This window comes from Salmo trutta, chromosome 39, assembly GCF_901001165.1.
Source record: "Salmo trutta chromosome 39, fSalTru1.1, whole genome shotgun sequence".
Classification (NCBI taxonomy): Eukaryota; Metazoa; Chordata; class Actinopteri; order Salmoniformes; family Salmonidae; genus Salmo; species Salmo trutta.
This window is the reverse complement of record NC_042995.1, coordinates 3347433-3362038: the sequence shown is the minus strand read 5'-3', so window position 1 is coordinate 3362038 and position 14606 is coordinate 3347433. Positions and strand designations below refer to the sequence as shown.

The following is a 14606-nucleotide window of genomic DNA, read 5'->3' as shown; positions in this document are numbered from 1 at the left end:
CACTCATTGTTTTTTATTAAAAAAACTCCAGTCCATGGGCTGACTTGGCTTTGCTCAATGTATCACAACTCAGGACATGACCCAGAAGCAGATACAGGAGGTGGATGGTTTGGTTCTCAGAATATTTATTATAACCAAGGGGCAGCCAAAGATGCAGGTCGAGGACAGGCATAGGTTCATAGTCCAAGGCAGGGTCAGGGAAGGTAGAAAGGTCTTAACCGGGAAGACTAGAACAAATGGGAAACATGCTGGTAAGACCTCACAAAACAAGATGAACTGGCAACAGACAAACAAAAAACGCAGGTATAAATACACAGGGGATAATGGGAAAAATAGGAGACACCTGGTGGGGGGTGAAGACAAGCACAAGACAACTGAAACAGTTCAGGGTGTGACACAATGACTGTATATATGACTTGGTTTTATTCAATGACTATTTATTACTTGGCTTTGCTCAATGACTACCTACCAAAGGTTGCACTGTGTCCATTACAATGGAGAAAAACACGTCTCTTATTGAAGATGCCCAATCTTCAGAGATAACAATAGAACGTGAAGTCAAAGATACTGGTTTCCATCTGTGGTCATGCTTTTCCCTAAATGCTTATGATGAATCCAGCTCCAGAATAGCCTAATCTTTAGAATATGGTGTAGTAAAAAAACCATCAACAACAGACAACATTAGCTAGCTATGGTTAGCGTGCTAGCTAGCTACACTGACAGCTGTCAGCTACCTATTTGTTGATGTTTGTCCACTCCACGTGGAAATCACCAGTCACCACGTTCCTTCCCACCCACAATTCGTGAATATATAGGCCTATAAGTAGTCGGAAGCATTTTTCGGAGGTGGAACCCAAACAAGCATTCCGCTATTAGGCAGAAATTACTTTGAAATGAGGGCAGCATTGCCCTCTGGTGGGTCCTTTAATATAAGGTAAAGTACAGGTAGGCCAAAATAAAGGAAACACCAACATAAAGTGTCTTTATAGGGTGTTGGGACACCACAAAATGCCAGAACAGCTTTAATGCGCCTTGGCATGGATTGAACAAGTGCCTCAAACTCTTTTGCAGGAATTCAACACCATTCTTTGGGGAGGAATTCCATCATTTGGTGTTTTGATGGAAAACCCTGCTCAGGTGCCGCTCCAGAATCTCCCATAAGTGTCCAAATGGGTTGAGCCTGGTGACTGAGACAGACACAAATACCCTTTAATTCCACTATAATTCTTTGAGACCTCTTTCAAAGGAGAATATAAACTCAGCAAAAAAAGAAGAGAACCGAACCATCCACCTCCTGTGTCTGCATCTGGGTCATATCCTGAGTCGTGATACATTGAGCAAAGCTAAGTCGAATATATATACAGTTATTGAGCAATGCAAATCATGTACAGTCATTGAGCAAAGCCAAGTCATAAAGTCAGCAAAAAAATAAACGTCCTCTCACTATCAACTGCGTTTATTTTCAGCAAATTTAACATAAATATTTGTGTGAACATAACAAGATTCAACAACTGAGAGAAACTGAACAAGTTCCACAGACATGTGACTAACAGAAATTGAATAATGTGTCCCTGAACAAAGGGGGGGTCAAATCAAAATAACAGTCAGTATCTGGTGTGGCCACCAGCTGTGTGGCCACCAGATTTGCCTGTTCTTGCTGTGAGATGTTACCCCACTCTTCCACCAAGGCACCTGCAAGTTCCTGGACATTTCTGGGGGGAATGGCCCTAGCACTCACCCTCCGATCCAACAGGTCCCAGATGTGCTCTATGGGATTGAGATCCGGGCTCTTCGCTGGCCATGGCAGAACACAGACGTTCCTATCTTGCAGGAAATCACGCACAGAACGAGCAGTATGGCTGGTGGCATTGTCATACTGGAGGGTCATGTCAGGATGAGCTTGCAGGAAGTGTACCACATGAGGGAGGAGGATGTCTTCCCTGTAACGCACAGCATTGAGTTTGTCTGCAATGACAACAAGCTCAGTCCGATGATGCTGTGACACATCGCCCCAGACCATGACGGACCCTGCACCTCCAAATCGATCCCGCTCCAGAGTACAGGCCTTGGTGTAACGCTCATTCCTTCGACGATAAACGTGAATCCGACCATCACCCCTGGTGAGACAAAACCGTGACTCGACAGAGAAGAGCACCCTTTGCCTGTCCTGTCTGGTCCAGTGATGGTGAGTTTTTGCCCATAGGTGACGTTGTTGCCGGTGATGTCTGGTGAGGACCTGCCTTACAACAGGCCTACAAGCCCTCAGTCCAGCCTCTCTCAGCCTATTGCGGACAGTCTGAGCACTGATGGAGCGATTGTGCGTTCCTGGTGTAACTCGGGCAGTTGTTGTTGCCATCCTGTACCTGTTCCGCAGGTGTGATGTTCGGATGTACCGATCCTGTTCAGGTGTTGTTACACGTGGTCTGCCACTGTGAGGACGATCAGCTGTCTGTCCTGTCTCCCTGTAGCGCTGTCTTAGGTGTCTCAAAGTACCGACATTGCAATTTATTCCCCTGGCCACATCTGCAGTCCTCATGCCTCCTTGCAGCATGCCTAAGGCACGTTCACACAGATGAGCAGGGACCCTGGGCATCTTTCTTTTGGTGTTTTTCAGAGTCAGTAGAAAGGCCTCTTTAGTGTCCTAAGTTTTCATAAATGTGACCTTAATTGCCTACCGTCTGTCAGCTGTTAGTGTCTTAACGATCGTTCCACAGGTGCATGTTCATTAATTGTTTATGGTTCATTGAACAAGCATGGGAAACAGTGTTTAAACCCTTTACAATGAAGATCTGTGAAGTCATTTGGATTTGTAGGTCCCAAAGAGTCGATGTCCCAAAGGTGAGAAGGCTGGCGGTCTGCTTATTGGTCTGCTTAATAAACAGAATGTAGTATTCCCACATGGCTAGATTTTGATGGGATTGGACCCTTTCACTTCGCCTCTTCCTCTCTGTTCAAAGTCACTGAGATCTCTTCTTCTATCCATGGTAGACAAAATAATGGGCAACTGGGCATTTCTCTGCATGACCCTAAGCATGATGTGACGTTAACTGCTTAATTAACTAAGAAACCACACCTGTACGGAATCACCTGTTGACAATATACTTTGTATCCATCGTTTACTCAAGTGTTTCCTTTATTTTGTGAGTTACATGCACATAACAGTTCATACCAGACTATCCCTCAGTTGTTGGTGATCCTGTGTATGAACGTACACATCTTACTCAGGCTGGATAACATTTCAGCAAAACATTATGTTACTGCTAAACACTCTCATTGAAAAAGGAACTTCATTTCAAGGGCAATTCCTCCATATATTCATCATCACCAAACCAGTTTCTACATATGTGAAAACAGCGTGTTTCTATGATCTGTGGTTAGAAAGATAAGGCCCCCCCAAAAAACCTGTTTGTGACATCACAGGGTAGGATTAAAAGTAAAAAACTGATTTTCAAAACCTGCAGTGAGTTTCTAGCCCAAGGGATGGTATTTACTTGCTCCCCACGTCACCGCGAATCAGTGTTTGAAAATCAGCGTATTTAAAATGTGCTTTATGATGTCATCAGGTATAACTTTTTAACGTTATATTTTTTCATACAAAACCATTTTCACATACACTACGTGACCAAAAGTATATGGACACAAGTACTTTCACACCGATCTTGACAAACCATTTCTGTATGGACCTCGCTTTGTGCACGGGGGCATTGTCATAATGAAACAGGAAAGGGCCTTCCCCAAACTGTTGCCACAAAGTTGGAAGCACAGAATCGTCTAGAATGTTATGCTGTAGCGTTAAGATTTCCCTTCACTGGAAGTATGGGGCATAGCGCGACCCATGAAAAACAGCCCCAGACCATTATTCCTCCTCCACCAAACTTTACAGTTGGCACTATGCATTGGGGCAGGTAGCTTTCTCCTGGCATCCACCATACCCAGATTCGCCCGTTGGACTGCCAGATGGTGAAGCGTGATTCATCACTCCAGAGAATGCCTTTCCATTGCTCCAGAGTCCAATGGCAACGAGCTTTACACCACTCCAGCCGACACTTGGCATTGCGCATTGTGATCTTAGGCATCTGTGCGTCTGCTCGGTTATTGAAACCCATTTCATGAAGCACCCGACAAACAGTTATATTGCTGATGTTGCTTCCAGAGGCAGTTGAAATTCGGTAGTGAGTGTTGCAACCGAGGACAGAGGATTCTTACGCGCTATGCGCTTCAGCACTCGGCGGTCCCATTCTGAGCTTGTGTGGCCTACCTCTTCGCGGCTGAGCCATTGTTGCTCCTGGACGTTTCCACTTCACAATAACCGCACTTATACCATGACTACACCGCTCGCATCGCATGCGCGAAGCATTGTAAAATAAATTTAGAAATCTATATTATTCAATTATTGCACCCACACTGCTCGCGCGCTAACAAGCGTCTGCGTTGCCAAGGGATAAAATAGAAGTCAGTTTTATTTGTGATGCAGATCGCTCTGCAAGTCCTGCCTCTCCCATCTCCTCATTGGTTTAGAAGCAGGTACCCACGTGCCATCTCCTCATTGGTTATACCCACTTGGGTGACTGAAAGATGAACAAGGACAAACATGGCAGTAATGCACCTAATTTATGAAAGTTGCCAACCGCAATATAAAGTCCAGAGAAGAAAAAGCCTGGAAGGAGGAGAGATGACTAGAAACGATTCGGTTGACTGTTTTATGTGTGGATTAATTGTCGGAGTAGAGGACCTTGTGCATTTCAGGTAAAATAACAACTCAATGTTTATTTCCCAGGACAAATTAGCTAGCAACCTCAAGCTAGCAAGTGCAAGCTAGCTAGCTAAATTGCCATAAATGTTTAATGCTTTTCGACCTGTCCCCAAATTAATGTAATTGGTTCAGAGTTTGTTTAGATATTTTAACCTGCGTGTCATGATCACGTTTGGTGTCGGGGGACAAAATAAATTGATGCACGATGGCGCACGCGCACAGCCGGTTTGGGTTCCGTGTTGTAGTTGCCTGGGCAGCTGTAGCAGGGCAGAAATTTGACGAATTGACTTGTTGGAAAGGTGGCATCCTATGATGGTGCCATGTTGAAAGTCACTGAGCTCTTCAGTAAGGCCATTCTACTGCCAATATATCCCTACGGAGATTGCATGGCTGTGTGCTTGATTTGATACACCTGTCAGCAACGGGTGTGGCTGAAATAGCCGAATCCTCTAATTTGAAGGGGTGTCCACATACTTTTGTATATATAGTGAATGTTGACAATGGTATTGTGCTTGTATTGTGCTGAAGATAATGAAAATGAGGTTGGAAAGTGGTGGAGTTGCCCTTTAAGGATTTTATTGAATAAGGAACATAATTTAAGGCATATTTAATTTTCTAGTCTCCGTTTGGTGTTTACAGCCACCTTGACTTCAACATCCCGAACAGGGGACATGTCCCAGAATGCAATGTTTTGTTCAAATGCCTTTTCCCTCACTTTTGAGCTCAGTTTAGTCATTGAACTATTGGAAAAAGTCAAGCCTTTGTATGCCTGTTACAAACTCCTCCAAAAGAGAAAGCTATCCTTATTGAGTTTGCGTCAAGCAACCCAGGTTATCCCCTACTATTTGCTACACTGGTGTCAGAAGTATGATGCATGTGTAAACTAGCAGGGATGTTGAGATGCATCCCCTTCCACAGATCCTCTTTCTTCTTTATTATTTTCCATTCATTTTTTTATGACCATTTTTAATATCGGCCCCAATTTCTATACATTACAACTACAAGTGCTCTTAACATCAAAAGTCAAGACATTTTCTTAAGTAGGCCATGAAATTAAAGATGTAATCCATGAAAACAATCAACATGTCTTCATTGTTGGTACAAAAGTGGAACTGCTTTCATCACTTCTGGAACGAGGTCTTGAAGAGGGACATGGATCTTGAAAAGATTAGAAAACATGAAACACAAGATGTTATTGGTCCTGATTTGACCTGTAACGATTACTCTAATTACAATGACCACATAATAGAACCTACTGTGATTGTAAAAGTAGCTGTAGCCTGAAGACACTGGCGACTGGAAAGAGAATAATGACTTGTGTGAGATCCACAGCAGTACTGACTATTGTTTAACAGCTCCATTATGACAGACACCATCCATAAGTTTGACTTCTGTTTTTCTTTCTTTTAAAGTGTCGTCCCGAAGAGGCACATGATTGATGATGTATAGTTTCATCATTTGGCAATGATTTGACATACCATTATATAGCAACTCAACATTAGGAAGATGTTCCTAATGTTTGGTATAGTCCGTGTATTAAGGTAGCAAAATTACAAGATTATATTATGTTTATGCACTGAATGGTTGTTTTATGCAAAAGTGTAGGGTTCTTAGAATGTTTTATGCAAAAGAGTAGGGTTCTTAGAATGCTTTATGCAATAGAGTAGGGTTCTTAGATTGTTTTCACGGCACCGGATGCAGGATAAACCCAAAGTGGTGCCCCCAATCTGCATGGGAGGGGTGGAAGCAGCCATGACTAAGCATTCTTAGCTTAATAAGAAACAGCATTGTTAGGTTAGGCTACTCGGCCCAACAGTCAAGAGTGTTCGGTCGACCAGCCTAGTTATTGCATTAATTAATCAATATTGAATAAAGATTATTGTTTGAAGAAATGACAAAGTCTCTCTCACTTGATTAGAATATTCCACCACAGTATACAGATGTAGGATCTTAATTTGAGCCAGTTTGTTACACCAGGAAAATAATCCTGCAGCAACAGGAAATGTGAATTATTATGTTGATTATAATTAATGGACATTTTTCTAGGGGTTGATATATTTTTCGTTAGGCAAATCAAGTCTGAAATTTAAAGATGGAAATTAAACTCTAGAAACCATTTTAAAAGTCAAATACACTACAAGTTTGCAGCAACAAAAGAGTGATCAAATTATGATCCTACATCTGTAGTTGATGTATAGTTCTATAATTTGCAATGATTTGACAAACCAGTATATATATATATATATATCCGAATCACAGATTGACTACCAGAACGAGGTCTTGAGGGACGTGGATCTTGAAAAGATTAGGAAACATAAAACACAAGATGTTAGCGATATGACCTGTGATGATTACTGTATTACATTGACCACATTAATGAACACAATAGAATCAAAGAATAATGACTTGTGTGAGATCCATAGCAGTACTGACTTCTGTTTAATAGCTCCATTAATTAATTTATTTCAATTTACTGATTTCCTGATATGAATTGTAACTCAGTAGCATCTTTTAAATTGTTGCATGTTGCGTTTATATTTTTGTTCAGTATAGTAGTTGCTGAAAAGTTACTGCAATGATTTGATATACCATGACAAAGTTTAGAATCCAAGATAGAAAGCCACGATTTCTGGCCGGTAAAAAAAAGGAGAGGAAAAATGAGTATGTAGTGGAAATTCTTACACAGGGACACTCGAAATCAATCTTAAATGAATCGTTGTTTATTGCGCTGGAGAGGTTCCAACCAACTCAATGCACCATAGTTCACGTCAATCAGGAGCTCTGCCTGGGCAGACCCAGCAGTTGTCTTATATACGGCTATTCACAGACAAGTTATATTTGCATGATTTAGCATAATTAATTAATCATTACCATTGTTTCATATCATGTGACAGACCAACACCTCACAAGGCTTCTTTCTCTCTAAGCTAAGACCTTTAAACTGAGATATCGTTTGTTTGTTCTCAAAACAAGGTCTGGGCATACTGCCAAATTGCAGCTACTGACAAGAGGAGGATTTTTTCAGTCAACCACTTGCATGAACACAGAAATTGGTTTATAGAACAGCACATGAATTGAAGACAGAAATGAGTTAAAAGAAAACCACAAACATTAAAATTCCCATTACATTCCATCCTCTTACCACTATGTGTGATAATAATCATTACATTTTAAATGTAAGCATTTAGCTTCTATATCAAAATATTCTATATTCTATTAAAGTAAGGGAAATCAACACAGAAAAAAACCAGACACTTCATCATTTCAAACCCTTCATTCTGGGTTGTACAATCCACATAGTATGGTAATACTATAATCATAATAAACGTTATTGTCACGAACGTTGTTGTTATGATCGGAAAAAGGTGCAGCGTGGAATGGTTTCATCATCTTTATTCGAGTGAAACGCACAGAAAACAATAAAGAGCAAAACGAAACGTGAAGCCAATATAGTGCTCGCAGGCAACTATACATAGACAAGATCCCACAACAAACAGGTGGGAAAAGGCTGCCTAAATATGATCCCCAATCATAGACAGCTGTCTCTGATTGGGAACCATTCCAGGCCAACATAGAAATACAAAAACTAGAGTACCCACCCTAGTCACACCCTGACCTAACCAAAATAGAGAATAAAAAGGCTCTCTTAAGGTCAGGACGTGACAGTTATACTTTATTAATGGGAGTGAGTATCAAAAATGCACACACACACACACACACACACACACACAACGCATCTGTAGATTCAGAGGTGAATAAATCTCTTAATGTTAACCATTGTTTCCATATTTCTTACCACAATCGGGTTGCATTGACCTATGTTTTCACTAACTTAGAAGGCTAATCCTTAGGGAGAAATCCTGACCATCCAGCAGACCCAATCTGGTGAGATTTGTTATTGATGCAAGACAAAAACAAATAAAAGAAAACAACAGCAATTCACATATATCACTGGAGGTGGGGAAAACTTAAATTCACTTAGAGTAACTGTCATCCATTGCCAACATAAATTTTGTCTTTTTACTGGCAGGCATTTGAAGAAAACAATTAGCATATTTACCAAAGGGCCACAGGGGACTGGTAATTCCCCCTTTAGACACATGACTCACATCGTGATTTATGCATCCGAAAAAAACAACAATGCCTTAAATTTAATTTTTTTTTTTTTAAATTACAATTAAAATCGAATTATCTCTTGATAATTCCATAAGAAAATAATTGTATCCCATAAGGTAATGGTAAAATAGACTAGAGACAGCTCTCGCTCTATAAATTTCTTCTTAATTATTTGTTTTTAAATAGCCCATAAAATGTTTTTAAAATGTCTCCTGTCTTCCTAGTAAGGGTGATCAGGCCTCACCAGGAAGTCAGAACAGAGGTCAGAGGTCAGTCAGCCCTATTAAGTGAGTGTTTGTTTTGCTGTACCTCAGATATAATTTAAATTTCAAACATTTGTAACATTTTGTGCATCAGATTTACATTGGGTTTTTCAGTACATGTCTTCTAATCAAGAGAATTTACATGTGTGCAAACAAAACTCTGACAATAGAAACTTTAATTTGTGTACAGCATCCTTTCTAACCCGTGAAAAACTCACGCAATAAAGACCCCACACTTTTAAATCAAACAGAGTATTAACCACTAACAAATATTAATTATTAGGTGGGTTGTGTGTGGGTGCTGGCATGTGAGTGGCAAAAATTGTAGGGCAAACACAAACAAAATGGCCTTGCTTAATTTGGGAGGTCCCTTAGCAGCTGGATCAGGGCACTTTCAACTGCTCTCCCAAGGCACCTGCCTCAGGAAGCCTTTCAAAGGGAGAGATACAGAATCATTGATAAACATGAAAAAAAAAACTTGGTAGTGGACATTCCATCAGTCCTGGAAGAAAGAAAATAAACATGTACTTAGTTTCCACTATGCTTCATTTTAATCAGTCCTAAAAATTCTTAATCATTAATCGGGTTTACTGCATCTTGGGCAGGAAGTCTTAATAAACCCATGCGTATACAGAATTATATTTCAGACACATGTATACTTCAGAAACATCAGATGATGAAGATGTAAAGCTGAATTGGGCACCTTCTAAAGTAAGTAACTCTCTTGTAATCGGAATCTTTTTGACCTGTTGCATTGACATACAATTCTGTACAAACTGTCCCTAATTTTCTCACTGTGTCTCACAGCTTTTTTGAGTTCAGTGTGTACTGGCGGCTATCTATTCTTCCACAGGAAGGTTATCTCTAATCCAAACAACAGTTGACTTAAACACAAGAGCAGTGGACCAAGCCTTGAAGAGTGAGCAGCCTCTAATTTGATATCAGTCCCAATGCCCTCTGTCTTACTCCTTCAAATTACTGAGATATTACATTATTGGATTGCTATCTGAAAGCCAAATACCATTCTTTGTTACTTTCACTAGACTCCAACTTCCTTGCTAATAGGAATACCTCAATCACTACTGCTTAAACACACAGACAACTCTCAAACCACATTTTGCTTTCCCCCCATTGCAAGGTTTAAAACAAAACAAACATGCTAACTTTCTCCATATTGGAAGGCATTGTTTTCATTTTAGTATACCTTCAAAAAGTTACTCTATATTTGTATTACCAATCTCTGCTGGATATTAACTTTTTGCTTCAAAATTTCTTAAATGTCTATTATTTTAAGATTCATATGTAATGCGTTGGAGGGATCAATATATATTAACTGGGTTGGCACGGTCTAAGTCCCCAGTAGATGTCACGCTCCGTCCACCTGAGACAACAGGGAAACAGATGCAGTCTCCATTTTGCCTACTCACAAATTGGATCATCTTTGGATGCCGACAGCAGTCACACCATTGGAAGACATAGCTTGGACTGTAACCTACAAAAGCCTATTCCTCCTCTTTTCCCGTAATCCATGAAACACATTTGATATGTCATCATAGTGGTCTCTGATTTATGGTCAGACTCGCTCGCGTTGAACAAATTTAAATGTGCACTTTTTTGAATGTCATTGAGAAAACAGAGAAGTGTCAAATAATTGTTTTCGCAAACATCCTGTCTGAATTTAAAAGTAATCCTCGAAGTAATCATCTAGTTTTTCAAAAGTATCTGTAATCTGATTACAATGTTTTTGCTGGTAACGTAACGGACTACAGTTACAGTTTTTTTGTATGTAATCCGTTACTCCTCAACCATGGAGATAAATTACTGTACTTGGAATCTGTTGCAGTGCTGCTTCGATATCAGTCCCGGGACGGGAGACCATGGAACAGAAGGCCATGATGATATTCCTCTCCACTGGCGACTCGACTTCCATAAAACATGTTGTGATGTTGTTGAGTTGACTCATAAACTGAATATGGATCTATAGAAAGTAAATGAACAGACAAAGGGATTTATTAGTCTTGATAGATAAATTCAGGACAGGAAAACTACAACCAGTGTACAAACCATGAAGATAAAATATCTTTCTCTACAGTACAAACTGTGTACAGCAGTGTGAGGCAATTCCACATTCTAAACATGTACTTTTTTGCTCTAATCTTTCACAATATCCAGCTTTAGAGTACTTAACCACCTCAGTCCTTCCACTGGACCACATGATTTATTGGAATTAGAAAGTGAAAGCAATTTTCTGTTGACTGTATTGCAGTTGTGGTTTGATGTGATCTGTTCCGGGGGGCGGCAGGTGGCCTGGAGGTTAGGGGCGTTGGGCCCCCTGCACCTCTCTGTTTCAGAGGGGTTGGGTTAAATGTGCAAGACACATTTCAGTTGAATGCATTCAGTTGTACAACTGATCCCTTTCCATTTACCAATGGCTAAACTAAGAGAAAGTGCAACTAAACAGCATGAGATATACAAGGGTCTCCACAACCACAAAGTCTACATTTGCTATACTGTAAAATGTATCAAATCTAAAATTCGTTTTTTGGTCTTAATTTAAGGTTAGGTATAAGGTTAGCAGTGTGGTTAAGATTAGGGTAAAAGGTTAACCTTGAAGTAAGGTTAGCTACCTTTGGCAGCAAATTCATCCTCTTCAGAACCCTGCTGACTGCTGCATCACTGCGAGGACAGTCCAGTAGTCCTCTCTGGTTCTCATGGAACAGACAGTCCACTGTGAGTATTACATCACTTCTGGTCACTAGTCTGCTGCTGTCAGGTACAGTGTAGTCTGGGTTGAAGGTGTGATGCAGCACTACCAGAATGACATCTTTACCAACTGTCAAGAGAATGAGGGAATATGTCAAAATAAACCAATAATCCTCTCAAATAAAATATTTAAAAATGTAATTTATGCTGTTGGCACATTGAGTAAATCTGGTGTGGAAAGAGAATATCTGGTATAGAAGGAAATAACATTGTTTGGGATGTCATATTTGGGATGAATTACTGTACTTGGAATCTGTTGCAGCGCTGCTTCAATATCAGTCCCGGCGCGGGAGACGATGGGACAGAAAGCCAGGATGACATCACTCTCCTCTGGCGACTCGACTTCCGTAAAACATCTTGTGGTGTTGTTGAGTTGACTCATAAACTGAATATGAGAATCCAAAGTATTGCCAGTCTCAACTGTGTAGTACTTCATATTCTGTGCCACTGATTTTAAACAGACATGAAAGAGGAAGGTCAAAATGGTCATTGATTAAAGTATACATTATTTTGGCACGATGGATATTTACTTCATAGTTCAGACAGATTTGAGTATTGTAGGTTTAACCATTTACTTTATAGTGCACACTTTATGAAAATCAAATTACACGAAAGAGCCCTGTTGAAAATTACCTCCTCGCTCCAATATGGATCTATAGAAAGTGAATGAACAGACAAATGGGTTTATTAGTCTAGATAGATAAATTCAGGACAGGAAAACTACAACCAGTGTACAAACCATGAAGATAAAATATCTTTCTCTACAGTACAAACTGTGTACAGCAGTGTGAGGCAATTCCACATTCTAAACATGTACTTTTTTGCTCTAATCTTTCACAATATCCAGCTCTAGAGTACTTAACCACCTCAGTCCTTCCACTGGACCAGTGATTTCTTGGAATTAGAAAGTGAAAGTAATGTGTTATTGTAAATGTACTTACAGACTAAACAGCATGATCATTACACAGATGCACCTTGTGCTGGGGACAATAACAAGGCTATTCAATCATTAACTAGATGTTCTATTCTACATTCATAGAATTGCTCATCTAAAAAACATACCATAAAATTCTGCACTATCAGTTTCCACTTAACCATGTGTACTGTTTTATTCCTGTTGTAAACATAGAATATTAAATGATCACAAAACCTTTCATGACACCCACCGAACTGTAAATGATAGTTATGGTGTTCATATTGAACATGAATTGTCAATGAAAGGAAATGAGATAAGTAGATTTACCCTGCAAACATGGGATTATTTTCTGTTGACTGTATTGCAGTTGTGGTTTGAAGTGATCTGTCCCAATCGCTAAACTAAAAGAAAGTGAAACTAAACAGCACGAGATAAATAAGAGTTTCCACTAGTTACCACAGCCAGAAAGTCAATATGGGCTCTATCGTAAAAATTATTGAAAAATAAAAATGTGTCTTTTGGTCTTAATTTAAGGTTTGGCATAAGATTAGCTGTGTGGTTAAGATTCGTGTAAATATACTGCTCAAAAAAATAAAGGGAACACAAACAACACAATGTAACTCCAAGTCAATCACATTTCTGTGAAATCAAACTCTCCACTTAGGAAGCAACACTGATTGACAATAAATTTCACATGCTGTTGTGCAAATGGAATAGACAACAGGTGGAAATTATAGGCAATTAGCAAGACACCCCTAATAAAGGAGTGGTTCTGCAGGTGGTAACCACAGACCACTTCTCAGTTCCTATGCTTCCTGGCTGATGTTTTGGTCACTTTTGAATGCTGGCGGTGCTTTCACTCTAGTGGTAGCATGAGACGGAGTCTACAACCCACACAAGTGGCTCAGGTAGTGCAGCTCATCCAGGATGGCACATCAATGCGAGCTGTGGCAAGAAGGTTTGCTGTGTCTGTCAGCGTAGTGTCCAGAGCATGGAGGCACTACCTGGAGACAGGCCAGTACATCAGGAGACGTGGAGGAGGCCGTAGGAGGGCAACAACCCAGCAGCAGGACCGCTACCTCCGCCTTTGTGCAAGGAGGAGCATTGCCAGAGCCCTGCAAAATGACCTCCAGCAGGCCACAAATGTGCATGTGTCTGCTCAAACGGTCAGAAACAGAGTCCATGAGGGTGGTATGAGGGCCCGACGTCCACAGGTGGGGGTTGTGCTTACAGCCCAACACCGTGCAGGACGTTTGGCATTTGCCAGAGAACACCAAGATTGGCAAATTCGCCACTGGCGCCCTGTGCTCTTCACAGATGAAAGCAGGTTCACACTGAGCACGTGACAGACGTGACAGTCTGGAGACACCGTGGAGAACGTTCTGCTGCCTGCAACATCCTCCAGCATGACCGGTTTGGCGGTGGGTCAGTCATGGTGTGGGGTGGCATTTCTTTGGGGGGCCGCACAGCCCTCCATGTGCTCGCCAGAGGTAGCCTGACTGCCATTAGGTACCGAGATGAGATCCTCAGACCCCTTGTGAGACCATATGCTGGTGCGGTTGGCCCTGGGTTCCTCTTAATGCAAGACAATGCTAGACCTCATGTGGCTGGAGTGTCAGCAGTTCCTGCAAGAGGAAGGCATTGATGCTATGGACTGGCCCGCCTGTTCCCCAGACCTGAATCCAATTGAGCACATCTGGGACATCATGTCTCGCTCCATCCACCAACGCCACATTGCACCACAGACTGTCCAGGAGTTGGCGGATGCTTTAGTCCAGGTCTGGGAGGAGATCCC

The 14606-nt window shown here is 41.0% G+C and overlaps 1 protein-coding gene across 1 annotated transcript in view; it reads right to left on the bottom strand.

The window, feature by feature from the left end:
- Positions 1-13458, bottom strand: part of LOC115179668 (uncharacterized) — a 31886-nt gene extending 18428 nt beyond the window's left edge. The window contains exons 1-5 of the mRNA XM_029741329.1: positions 13139-13458; positions 12529-12548; positions 12142-12342; positions 11760-11965; positions 10960-11110 (exon numbers count right to left, since the gene is read on the bottom strand). Of these exons, the coding sequence (XP_029597189.1) occupies positions 10960-11110; positions 11760-11965; positions 12142-12342; positions 12529-12548; positions 13139-13149 (589 nt within the window). The 5' untranslated portion in view covers positions 13150-13458. The remainder of the gene's footprint in view (positions 1-10959; positions 11111-11759; positions 11966-12141; positions 12343-12528; positions 12549-13138) is intronic.
- Between the last annotated feature and the right edge of the window lie 1148 nt (positions 13459-14606).